Source organism: Rhinoderma darwinii, chromosome 10 (assembly GCF_050947455.1).
Source record: "Rhinoderma darwinii isolate aRhiDar2 chromosome 10, aRhiDar2.hap1, whole genome shotgun sequence".
Classification (NCBI taxonomy): domain Eukaryota; kingdom Metazoa; phylum Chordata; class Amphibia; order Anura; family Rhinodermatidae; genus Rhinoderma; species Rhinoderma darwinii.
In genome coordinates this window covers 94,822,779-94,835,763 of record NC_134696.1, presented here as the reverse complement: position 1 = coordinate 94,835,763, position 12,985 = coordinate 94,822,779, and the positions used below count along the sequence as shown (strand labels likewise).

The 12,985-nt window shown below is 46.5% G+C and overlaps 1 protein-coding gene across 1 annotated transcript in view; it reads right to left on the bottom strand.

Annotated features, from left to right (window-relative positions):
* Positions 1–12,985, bottom strand: part of CADM4 (cell adhesion molecule 4) — a 261,207-nt gene that overhangs the window by 43,696 nt on the left and 204,526 nt on the right. Inside the window, exons 2-4 of the mRNA XM_075840345.1 lie at positions 10,255–10,401; positions 7,718–7,870; positions 6,699–6,833 (exon numbers count right to left, since the gene is read on the bottom strand). Coding sequence (XP_075696460.1) covers positions 6,699–6,833; positions 7,718–7,870; positions 10,255–10,401 — 435 coding nt within the window. The remainder of the gene's footprint in view (positions 1–6,698; positions 6,834–7,717; positions 7,871–10,254; positions 10,402–12,985) is intronic.

Genomic DNA, 12,985 nt, shown 5'->3' with positions numbered 1-12,985 from the left:
ACTCTTCCTCCAGGCATCTAATGAGTGGAGCCAAAATTTTATATAGTGTGTAAGAAAAGCCCATGTTTTTATGTACGTTCTGCCACAGGCTCCCGGCTTTCATCCGATTTTCCCTATGTATAGATTATTTGGTTAAGGTTATATCATTTGGGTAGAAAATGTGTTTCATGGTAGAAGATATAAGAGGGTCACAGATAGTGAAACCGAAAAAGGTACACAGGTGGTGCTCTATGGAATTATGTCAATAAAGTTTATTGAAAGGCATATAAGACGGGCTATCGGGATTGCCAACTGACCGTAAATTACCGGACAGCCTGCAGACATAACTTTTGGCCAGTATCCATAATAAAAATGCGAAGCGGCTGCGATTTTCATTTTTGAAGCTGGGGAATAATTGTGCAGGTTTGGCAAACAGCACGGCCCAAATACCAAAATAATACCTCCATACAGTAACTAAATGAAAACCCCATCGTGAGGCTAAATAACAGCCACCCAATAATGCCATACCGTACAAAAATAATACCTCCATACAGTGCCCGAATAAAGACACTATAAGGCAGCCAAATAGTAGTGATCAAATAATGGCATATAGTACCAAAACAATACCACCATAAAGTGCCTAAATAAAAACCTCACAGGGCAGCCAAATAGCAATGATCAAATGCCAATGCCATACAGTATCCGGTTAGGCAGCCCTTTCCCGGGAGCGGTGGCCAGGGAGGCCAGACTAGTCAGAGTGGACCAAGCGGCGGGGGAAAGGCGGGGTTTTGCTGGCAATTCAATGAAGGCCAGTGCAAGTTTGGGGCCACGTGCAAGTTCAAGCACGTGTGCTCCGAGTGTAATGGTGCATCACACGGGGCGGCAAAATGTCTGCGGAAAAAGAGGTCCGGGAACCAGCACGGGGCTGGTCAAGGGGGTGTCGCCGGTGAGGGTGGAAAGGATGGCCCCTTATCTAAATGAGTATCCGGATAGGGCGGCAGCTAAGTTGCTTTATGAAGGGTTTAGTGTTGGTTTTGTTATTCCTCCGCCTCCTTATGAGGTTCCGGTTACGCGGAGAAATTTAAAATCGGCTTACTTGCATGCGGAAGTCGTGTCGGAAAAGTTGTTAAAAGAAGTTTCGTTGGGGCGCATGTCGGGGCCATTTGTGGAGTCGCCGGTAAAAGATTTAGTTGTGTCCCCTTTGGGTATTGTCCCTAAACGCGAGCCCGGAAAGTTTCGTTTGATTCAACATTTATCGTATCCCAAAGGTTCGTCGGTAAATGACGGGATTGATCACGAGTTGTGTTCCGTAGTTTATACCTCATTCGATAAGGCGGTGGGGTTAGTGCGGGCTGCGGGTCCGGGGGCGCTGCTAGCAAAAACCGACATCGAGGCGGCGTTCAGGTTGTTGCCGGTCCACCCAGAAAGCCAACGGCTGTTGGGTTGTTTTTGGAATGGGGCCTTTTACGTGGATCGGTGCCTTCCGATGGGGTGTTCTCTTTCTTGTGCATACTTCGAGGCGTTTAGTAGCTTCGTGGAGTGGGTAACGAGGGGAGTATCCGGGGTCGATTCGTTGATCCATTACTTAGATGATTTTTTGTGCGTTGGCCCGGGGGGTTCGCCGGTTTGCGGTAACTTGCTTCATGCCCTGCAGAAGGTGGCGAGGGATTTTGGGATCCCTTTGGCGCCGGAAAAAACGGAGGGCCCGGTAGCGACGATTTCTTTCTTGGGAATCGAAATTGACTCGGTGGCAATGGAGTGTCGGCTCCCGGCGGATAAGTTGGGTGCTTTGAGGCTGGAGGTGCGACGGGCTTGTAGAAGGAAGAAAATGTCGCTGAGGGAGCTTCAGTCGCTGCTGGGGAAGTTGAATTTCGCCTGCCGGATTATGCCGATGGGGAGGGTGTTTGGTAGAAGGTTGGCGGCGGCAACGGCGGGAGTGCGGGCGCCGCATCATTTTGTGAGGCTCAAGGAGGAGCACCGAGCTGATCTTCAGGTTTGGGATGACTTCTTGGGCCAGTACAATGGTCGCTCGCTATGGATGGCCCCAGCGCAGGATACGAGTGATCTGAATATTTTCACGGATGCGGCTGGGGCGGGTGGCTTTGGAGCTTACGGGGGGGGTCCGTGGTGCGCAGGTCAATGGCCGGCTAGCTGGGTGTCCAGTGGATTGACGCGGAATCTGGCCCTGCTCGAGCTGTTTCCCATCGTGGTGGCGGCTACCATTTGGGGGGACAGGCTCAGGGATAAGAAGGTCCGTTTTTACTGCGACAACATGGGGGTGGTGCTTGCCATTAATAACATCACGGCGTCCTCTCCTCCGGTAGTTCAATTGTTGCGACATTTAGTGTTGGTGTGTTTGTCGCTGAACGCGTGGGTGGTGGCGGTGCATGTCCCGGGTGTACGGAATTGTGTTGCTGATGCTCTTTCTCGCTCGCAGTGGGACCGGTTTCGGGAATTGGCCCCGGGAGCGGAACGTCTCGGTTTGGCGTGTCCGGATCATCTATGGGATCTGGTATCGGTCCCGTAGAGCAGCTGTTACAAAGGTCTTTGGCGCGCACGACGTGGAGGGCTTATGCTGCTTGTTGGAGGCAGTGGGAGGAGTGGGTAAGAGAGTTGGGTGATGTCAATACGGATAGAGACAGGTTGGTGGCACTTTTGTATTGGTTAGGGGATGCCTGGGAGGGGGGGTTTTCAGTAGCGAAGGTGAACCGGTTTATATCCGCGGTGGCGTTTGGGCTTAAGTTGCGGGGCTTGCGGGATGTATCGAAGGAATTTCTGGTATCGCAGGCTTTGAAGGGGTTGCGCAGAGGTAGGGTGGAGGCGGATAGTAGAAGGCCGGTGTCGTTTGCTTTGCTGGGCTTGTTGGGCGGTTCATTGGCATCGGTATGTCGTTCTTCAGATGAAATGGATTTGTTTCGGTTGGCTTTCTCGTTGGCGTTCTTCGGAGCATTTAGAGTAGGTGAGTTGGTGTCGCCAAGTACTAAACAGGCAGGGGGGCTGAGATCTGGGGAGGTGTGCCTTTTTGCAGATCGGTTGGAGGTATGGTTGCGTAGATCAAAAACTGACCAATTAGGGAAGGGAAAACTGATAGTTTTGTTCGCTCTCCCGGGGTCGGTCATGTGCCCAGTAGAGTGCATGCGGGGTTTTACAAAAAACAGGGGGTCTCCAGATTTGCCTTTGTTACGTCATGTGGACGGGTCGTTCTTGTCCAGGTTTCAGTTTGGAGCTGTTTTTAAAAAATGTTTGACGGCGGTTGGGGTTGCAGCAAGCTCATATTCATCTCATTCCTTCCGGATTGGCGCAGCAACGGAAGCGGGGCGCTGGGGGTTGGATGATGAGGGGGTGAGGCGTATTGGTCGTTGGGAGTCTAAAAGGTTTAAGTCTTATGTCCGCCCCCATATGTTGTAATTTTGTTGTTATGCTTGCAAATGTTATATGGTGGTGCCTAACTGTGTTTTCCGTTTCAGATTCGCCTCCTTGTCTGGTGTGGTTGATGGGTCATTCGTACGTGCACTGGGGGGCTTTGAGGGCGGACGTCCGCCCGGATGGTCGCCAGTTGCGCATTCCGCGACAGGATGCGGTTGTGCATTGGCTGGGGTTTAGAGGTATGTCGTGGAACAGGGTGTTGGCGGAATTCCAGACATATGTGCGGCTCGATAGGGTTCCGGAGGTTTTAGTGTTGCACGTGGGTGGGAATGACTTAGGAGTCCGCCCTTTTCGTGAGTTGGTGCGGGATATCAAACATGATTTGTTGTGTTTGTGGGTATCTTATCCCAAGTTGGTGGTAGTGTGGTCGGACATAGTCCCAAGGAAGCATTGGCGGTTAGCTAGATCGGTGGAGAGAGTCAATAAGGCTCGGATAAAAGTTAACCGGGCGGTGTCCCGTTTTGTGGCGAAGAACGGGGGCATTTGCGTGAGGCATAGGGATTTGGAGTCAGGATTGGGGAATTTCTGGAGGAGTGACGGGGTTCATCTGACCGAGGTTGGCATTGATATTTGGAGCTTGGCTGTAGCAGAAGGCATAGAAAGGGCGGTGGTGGTGTGGAGGAACTCACAGGCTTAAGGTGGTCAAGGCCTGTTTCGCGGTGGCGGGGGGAGTCCTTGAGGCCAGTCAGTACAAAATGGTGGGGGGGTCGCATCGGGGGTATGCGTCCCCCAAAAAAGGTACATGGTTGAAGACTTCATCGGGTGTTATCCCTTTGAAGTGGTCTTCTGGTAGAAGGTATGTCACTTGAAGGCTTCATCGGGTGTTATCCCTTTGAAGTGGACTTCTAGTGGTCGGTATATCACTTGAGGGCTTCATCGGGTGTTATCCCCTTGAAGTGGACTTCTAGTGGTTGGAGCCATCTGCAGAGGTGAACGGTGCTTCCGAGCTGGTTTACGGCTGGAGGTAATTAGTGGTTTGCAGATGGCTAATTCGGTGTGTTCTTGAAAGGAACATCTGAAGGGGCTTCAAGGACTTCCTCTGCTCGGGTTAATGTTAACGTTTAATTGTTATTTATGATTCTGACCCATGTTGGGTCATGTGAATTATTAGGAGGAATTCTCTGGTGGATTCCTAACTAGTTATCCGAATGTTTCGGATTTAAATTGTTTTTATAAAACTGTGAAATTAATAAACGGCTGCTGTGGCCATTTCACATCCAACCTCGGTGTCATGTGTCGTTACTAAATGGGGATGGGGGATAGTATGGTTTAAGGTTAACACACGACTCTACCTAGGCAGGTCAAGAAGAGGCTGGACGCAGCTGCAGGCTTAAGGGAAGCCGACATGACCGTCCTGGTAGGGAAAGGGTTAATGTTACGAGGTCAGGGAAAGTTGAAGGAGCTGAAGGAGGGACGGGGAGGAGTTAAGGGGGGCGGGGGGGCCGTTACTGCGCTTCCCGCTGTTTCTCGGCATTGAGCCGGAAGCAGCGGGAGGAGTAACACACAGTAAGCAAAGCTCCCACCCTCCCACCCTTGTTTTGTTACTCCTTAGGTCTTATGTACGTCTGGCTATGAGCGTTGTGTTTTATTTTGTGTGCTTATTTAACATGTTTTTCTTTTTTCCGGAGTAGGTTCTGTTGTCATGGCAGCTGGCGGGGGGAGTCCTTGAGGCCAGTCAGTACAAAATGGTGGGGGGGTCGCATCGGGGGTATGCGTCCCCCAAAAAAGGTACATGGTTGAAGACTTCATCGGGTGTTATCCCTTTGAAGTGGTCTTCTGGTAGAAGGTATGTCACTTGAAGGCTTCATCGGGTGTTATCCCTTTGAAGTGGACTTCTAGTGGTCGGTATATCACTTGAGGGCTTCATCGGGTGTTATCCCCTTGAAGTGGACTTCTAGTGGTTGGAGCCATCTGCAGAGGTGAACGGTGCTTCCGAGCTGGTTTACGGCTGGAGGTAATTAGTGGTTTGCAGATGGCTAATTCGGTGTGTTCTTGAAAGGAACATCTGAAGGGGCTTCAAGGACTTCCTCTGCTCGGGTTAATGTTAACGTTTAATTGTTATTTATGATTCTGACCCATGTTGGGTCATGTGAATTATTAGGAGGAATTCTCTGGTGGATTCCTAACTAGTTATCCGAATGTTTCGGATTTAAATTGTTTTTATAAAACTGTGAAATTAATAAACGGCTGCTGTGGCCATTTCACATCCAACCTCGGTGTCATGTGTCGTTACTAAATGGGGATGGGGGATAGTATGGTTTAAGGTTAACACACGACTCTACCTAGGCAGGTCATGAACAGACAAGCCTGGAAGCACAATGGCTTATTCCGTCTTAGATACATCGGCTCAGCAAGACACTGTTCATGGAGATTGGTTCTATGAGACAGTATCACACATGAATGGCTTAGATACATCATTCATCAGAAAGTATTCCCCAGTCACAGTTCAGATACATAGCTCAACAGACAATCACTTATTACAGGCTTAGATACCCCAGCTCAACAGACAGTAACACACATGATAACTTAGATACAGCGGTTCAGGAGGCAATATCATACATAATAGGCTTAGATATACCAGATCATATACCACATGCACAGCTTGGATACAATGGCCAGACAGTATCCCACATGATAAGCTTAGATACCAGATCAGCAAACCATATCACACATGCACAGCTTAGATACAATGGCCAGACGGGATCACACATGAGCTGGTTTCTAAGCCAATCAGCAGACAGTATCACACATAATGGGATTAGATACCAGCTCATCAGACCGTATCGCACATGATAGGCTTAGATACCAGCTCAGCAGACTGTATGACACATGGTAGGATTCACTATGCCAGATCAGCGGACCGTATCCCCCATACACAGCTTAGATACAATGGGTAATCAGACAGGATCACACATACAGCAGCTCAACAGACAGTACGGCACATTATAGGCTTAGATACACCAGCTCACAATCTCTGGATATTATCTTTCAGTGACTGTCGGTACTGTCCTATGAATCACACATGATAAATGGTCTCGGTATTCGAGCGCGGCAGATATGACGAGCAGGTGACACATTACTACATCACCAAAAATACTCCGATAAATAATACATCCACTACTTACCCTACATATGCCGAGTCTCCAGGGACGTCATACTAAACGAAAACACTTACCACAGCTACACTGGTTCAACGCACAATTATAGTGGAGGCGCTGCATAGCAGAGCTGAGCCAGCTCCAGGGAACGGCGTACAAACTCCCTTTAAGTGGTCCTGGTTCTTGTGCGCTCACCTTTGAGTTCCCTGCGGTCCCGGTACCACCTCAGTGTAGCTTCAGGCTTCGTTCTGGGTGCAGAGCAGATAAGTTCTACTTGTCCTCCTTCCACCGCCTGCTCCTTCACTTCCACCACTGGATTCTCCGGAGGAACTGCAAGAGGAAAAATGAGAAGACATGACAGGTGGAGCGGACTCTAGTTCATAATTAACCCTTAAGAGTCTACATACAAGGTCATCTCATAATCTCCCATGGGTACGAGTCACTGTCTTAAGCTACTTATCATTGTATAACTTTCTAATATACTTTTCTTCATTTTCAAGATCTATGCTTGCTGTCAGTAAATGGAAACCATATTGTTTACCTTAAGAGGATGAAAATAAACCTGACCTTGTCCTGCACACACAGCTGATTGGTTCTGTTGTGCTGTATCAATTTAGGTAACAGTTCTGTTATCAGTCCATACATGATGGAGATTTGTACCACTGCTGTGTATAACGTCGACTGGTTATATTGTAACAAAACTGCAGCTGTGTGAGCAGCACTAGGTCAGGGTGGGTTTTCAGAAACCTGTGGCCTGTAACCAAATTTCTCTCAATCACCCACAGATGCTGCCATATTGTCAACCACTAAAGTAAATACCGTGCCTAACCTACTGTTCTGGAGTTATTTCCTACAGTATACTCCATACACAACCAAAGCTGCTATACAGATCCTACTCTCACATCCAAGATGTTACATCTTATGTCCTATACAGAAGTCTTTGTATAACCCACCCCCCTCCACCCCAAAAACAAACATCCTACAAACATTGCTAGACCAGAATGCTGTGCACGATAGAGATTCTGATGGGGGTGTGTCTGTCAGCACAGTGCTGACAAGTTACAAGTTTCCAGAGGAAATTTAAATGCAGCTCTCGATGTGACCGGAGTATAAGAGGTGATATCAAGCAAGATCAGTACAATTTAAGGACATATAATTATATATATATTAATATATATATATATATTGTATCTACAAGATTATTCCATACGTACCTAGCACAGTGAGCGTGGCGATCTGGTGATGTGTGTCTTCTGTATACAGCTGACAGAAGTAACCACCTTCATCGTCCAACTTTGCATTAGATAAATGGATCTTGACTAGTTTTGGTGTGAACTCCACCAGTTGAAACCGCTCGTCTTTTAAAGCTGGAAACAGGAAAAAAAACAAAACGCTGACACATTGAAACGACAGAATGCTGCAAGGCACGAAAATCAGCGGGAAGGGCAATCTATTATTAATAGTTTATTGAGACATTTCAAAGCGGATGATGATCTGCTGTGGCTGCCATTATAGCACTCAGAGGAGGTCACCCAGCTTTCCATAAACCCTGAATGCCATATATATATATTCTGCATTGAAACACAACATTAAGGCGCCTATACACAAAGCCATCGTCAGGCTTCACTTGACATGGAGCAAAGATTCAGATATCCTGGCCAAGGCAGAATGGCTTCTCCTCTCCCTCCCCCGGCATCTATACCGGTCATCCTGATCATCACAGATTCCTTAAAGTCCCTGCCCCTTAAATACCAACTAGTATTCTTATATAGTGAAAAATCTCCCCCTATATTATCCCAATTACGTCTCGCTTCACACCCTAGCTCTACTCCCTTCCTTCCTCTGTAAGTGTCAGTCTTTACTGTCGTTCTGACATTCTATTCATGAACCAACAAGCTCAGGATGACCAGTGCTATAGGTCGGTGTTCAATAATGGACTGCTGCAGGACACACATAACATGGCTGCATCTGTCAATGCAATTTTTAACCCTTTAAAAACGGGGTTGAGTGGAATATAGACACGTATGTGTGTCCAGTCTCTGCATCCATGTGATTTCTCCAGCCAAAGGGACATTGATTCTCTATGCAGGCAGCATTTTTACAAATCTGAGACCTTCCCTCCTCCTTCTCCGCCACGTTTTTGTTTTTTTGCTGAAGTCACAGCCATTGAATTTAACTGCAGATGTTTGGATAAAATTAGAAGTGGATCAGAATTATCCTGAATCACAGGAGGGAGGGGGAGGGGGTATCATTATGTTAAACTGTAACGTTTAACCTCCCCCCGTCGCCCGTCTACTACGTCTCCTCTTTAATTCCGGCAGGCTGTAATGAAGCGGCGACACAGGAATTAATAGGTCCCTGAATCATCTACATTGGAATATAAAAGTAAATACCAAGTACCAGCGAAGAATCGCAAAGAAGCCGCATTAGTATTCCGGGCTTCTTACCTTCAGCCAAGGATAGGGAATATACAACTTCCCTGGATAACAAGTCTCAATGTGCTCAGCAATGCTGAGACCTGTAGTTCCTCAATAGCACAGCTAAGTCACTTAAAGGGCAACTCCATTTTTGACTGATATTCACATCAATGGTTCAGAAAATATTCCTCAAATGAATGGTAACGAAATTTGGTAAAAAAAATACTCCCATCAGGCCTCGGGATGAAGCACAGAATTCATATTCTCTTTCCCATCTCCTGTGCTCATTGTCGCCCCCTGCTGAGTAATGCACTTTGGATAAATAGCCAAAAGGAGTGGGGGAAGGGAAGTGACAACTTATCGGAGCACATATATGGCTCAGGAAAGCGTTTGGCCTGAGATACAAAGCTGAAAATCTTCCCTATGCCAGCACCAGCTAATATAATACTGCCCCCTATGGATTAAAAAAAATAGACTTTGAGAAGTTGAGGAATTTTCATATCTGAATGGGTTTTCAGGTTTTAGCTAAACTAATCCTGATAGTAGAATGAAAAGTTCTGCAATTAATTTTTTTGTAGTTCAATGCTTAACCACTTTTAATACCTCTGCTTGCTGTTGGACCCCTGCAAACATAATACTTCTCACAGCTGAATTTGTATCCAGTCTGTACATGCCTCTGTGAGCTAAACACAACAGCCGCACACATCTCTCTCCTGTTCTGTTAGTTTGCTACAATGTATCAGTGCAGGTAAAATGTATCAGTCTGGAATCCAGGCTGTTCAGCTCAAAGGGGATTGTCTAGACTAGATACAAATGTAGCAAATCCTTAGCTCTGAAAAGTATTAGGTCTTAGGGCTTGTCCCCAGGCTCTGGGTGTGAACAGGAATGTTCCTATTCACTGACCGCAAACCGAGATCTTGAAAATGGTGAGGAATTAAAATGCAAAGTATATTAGAAAGTTGCAGAACTTTTCATAGCACAATGATTACGTTTTATTTACAGAAGACTGTGCAATCCCTTTAAGATGGCCAGGATCACACACACCGTTTTGGTGCGGTTTTTGGCTCCGTTTTTTTAGGCGAAGCCAAAGGTGGATCTAAAATGAGGGGACAGTAAAAAAAAAAAAAAAAAGGCTAATGCGTCTCCTTTTTTGTGTCCACTCCTGCGTTTGGCTAAAAAAAAAACGGAGCCAAAAACTGCATCAAAAGTTTGTGTGTGAACCTTGCCTAAATGATATTTTAAGGAAACCAAGGGAAACAGAAAAAACTAGGTTAGGGCCATTTTAATACCTGGGACCCCCAAACCTGTGCAGCTGTATAAAAGTTTATACCTACCACGTGTGCCATTAAAGAAGAGGGTCTGACGGGAAGGATTTTGGATGACCACAATCGATCCATCGTACTGGTGTAAACGGCAGCTGATCTCCGCTGTCCCCCCTTCTATCACCGTCACATTCTCAGCCTGGACCTCCTGAGAGAACGCTGTAAGATAAAAAGAACGACGGGTCAAGTCACGGTAAAAGAAGACGCAAATGTTATTACAACAGTCAAGACTCCCGGACTCATTGTCAAGCCAAACTGCGACCAGATGAAATAAAAAAAAAATTGCTTTGTAAACCGTGCACAAAAGAGATGACGTTGATGGGAGACAAAACACGAGGGGTTAAGGAAGGTGTCGGGCCGGAGCGAGAGAGTGAAAAATTGTCCCATGAGGCTTGAGACGATGGCGAAGAAAGGGGCACAGCTCCCTACATAATGAGGCATCAATGCTTGGAGTTTTTTTTTTTTACATTTGTGAGGTTTTTCTGCGGGAGCCGTGTCAGGCGGAAGGAGCTTGTTAACCAAGGTCGTTACACGGACACAGATCATTAGCCGGGAGATTTAGGCTGAAGTTTCTCTCGACCCTAAACAAAAAAATAAATAAAGAAAAAAGTGACGGGCAGCCAGAGAGCTTTATAAGTCCTATTAAAAGGGCAAAATCATACAAAAAAAGCGCCTCACAGTGAAAGCGTAGCTCTGCCCAATGACCGGATCACTACGAGGGTTAATAATGCAGCATGTGGCGGCGGCACAGCAACCGGATCACCTACCACATAATAATTACAGAGAATTAGAACCTTCTACGTTACTCTCCTGGTGCCCACAAAACATCTTAATCAGCCGACGCACACGGATACAAACAGACAAGGATTTGTGCAGTCTTCAGGGTAACATACACACCATTAGGTACATTTATCAAACCTGACTTCCGAGGTGGGATGTCGGGTAATAAAAAAACGCTCATTAAAAGTGTCTCATTTCAAACATATTTATAGCCGATGCCGCGTGAAGCCATATGTCTCACAATACTCTGAGCGATGCACCAAGTTTTGGCGACTTTTGAGGTGATGGTTTCCTGCTCAAAGAGGGAGGGCCTCAGGGAGAAATAAAAATGGGCCGCAGGCCAACATAACACTTCCATGTCAAAAACCCTTCTTCCCATGGCAAGTTACCCCAACCTTACCCCTTCTCCCATTCAGATTCAGGATTCAACTTGGCCTCTGTAGCAGAACTGGTACAACCATGGGGCATTGTAATACTACACACAGCCCATGCAAAGCTGTTGATAATTCCCCCAAAAACGTGGCCCTTAAATGGGTTGTACAGGATTAGATAAACATGGCTACTTTCTTCCAAAAATAGCGCCACCCCAGTATATGGGTTGTGTCTGGTATTGCAGCCCGACTCCATTGAAGTACATAGGGCTGTGCTGCATTACCATATACAAACCGTGGACTGGCGTGTCACGGTTTCTGGATGGAAGCAGCCATGTTTTTCAAATCCTGGACAACCCCTGGAGTAAGCATCATTACTTAGGGGATGCATATTTTGCCAGTGTGTTCTTTCACCTCGTAGGTCCCGTAGTAGCTGAATGGTCTGACATTACGGCACCTAAAACAATGATTATAGACGTCACGGAGGTCTTCCTGATGCCCCAGGGCTCTGATATGACTGCTACCTCTGCGACTATTATAGCTACACCCCTGCCCCTGGTAATAGCCGAAGATATCCGAGAACTACATTGACTCAGAGTGGTTGTTACGGCCCCTCCTCTCACATGACTCGGAAGACCCACCGCAGGTTATGAAGATGCAATGCCGGATACAAAGCGTCATAGTGTAGTATGTAAAGTGCATTTAGGGGTGATTGTTTTATATCCTTCCTAATGCAGTATTCATATATACACCATGTTCCAAATTATTATGCACATTGGATTTAAGTGTCATAAACATTTAATTATTTGTTTTTCAATTAAACTCATGGATGGTCTTGTGTCTTAGGGCTCTTTGGATCATTGTAATCAATCTCAGACACCTGTGATAATTAGTTTCCCAGGTGTGCCCAATCAAAGGAAAACTACTTAAGAAGGACGTTCCACATTATTAAGCAGGCCACAGGTTTCAAGCAATATGGGAAAGAAAAAGAATCTCTCTGCTGCCGAAAAGCGTGAAATAGGGCAATAACTTGGACAAGGTATGAAAACATTGGATATTTCAAGAAAACGTAAGCGTGATCATCGTACTGTGAAAAGATTTGTGGCTGATTCAGAGCACAGACGCTTTCGTTCAGATAAAGGCATAATGAGGAAGGTTTCTGCCAGACAAATTAATAGGATTAGGAGAGCAGCTGCTAAAATGCCATTGCAAAGCAGCAAACAGGTATTTGAAGCCGCTGGTGCCTAAAGCGATTATTCGGCCACCCCTAAGCAATGCTCACAAGCAGAAACGGTTGCAGTGGGCTCAGAAATACATGAAGACTCATTTTCAAACCGTGTTGTTTACTGATGAGTGGCGTGCAAGCCTGGATGGTCCAGATGGATGGAGTAGTGGATGGTTGGTGAATGGCCACCATGTCCCAACAAGGCTGCGACGTCAGCAAGGAGGTGGCGGAGTCATGTTTTGGGCTGGAATCATGGGGAGAGATCTGGTAGGCCCCTTTAGGGTCCCTGACGGTGTAAAAATTACCTCTGCAAAGTACGTAGAGTTTATGACCGACCACTTTCTTCCGTGGTACAAAAAGAAGAACC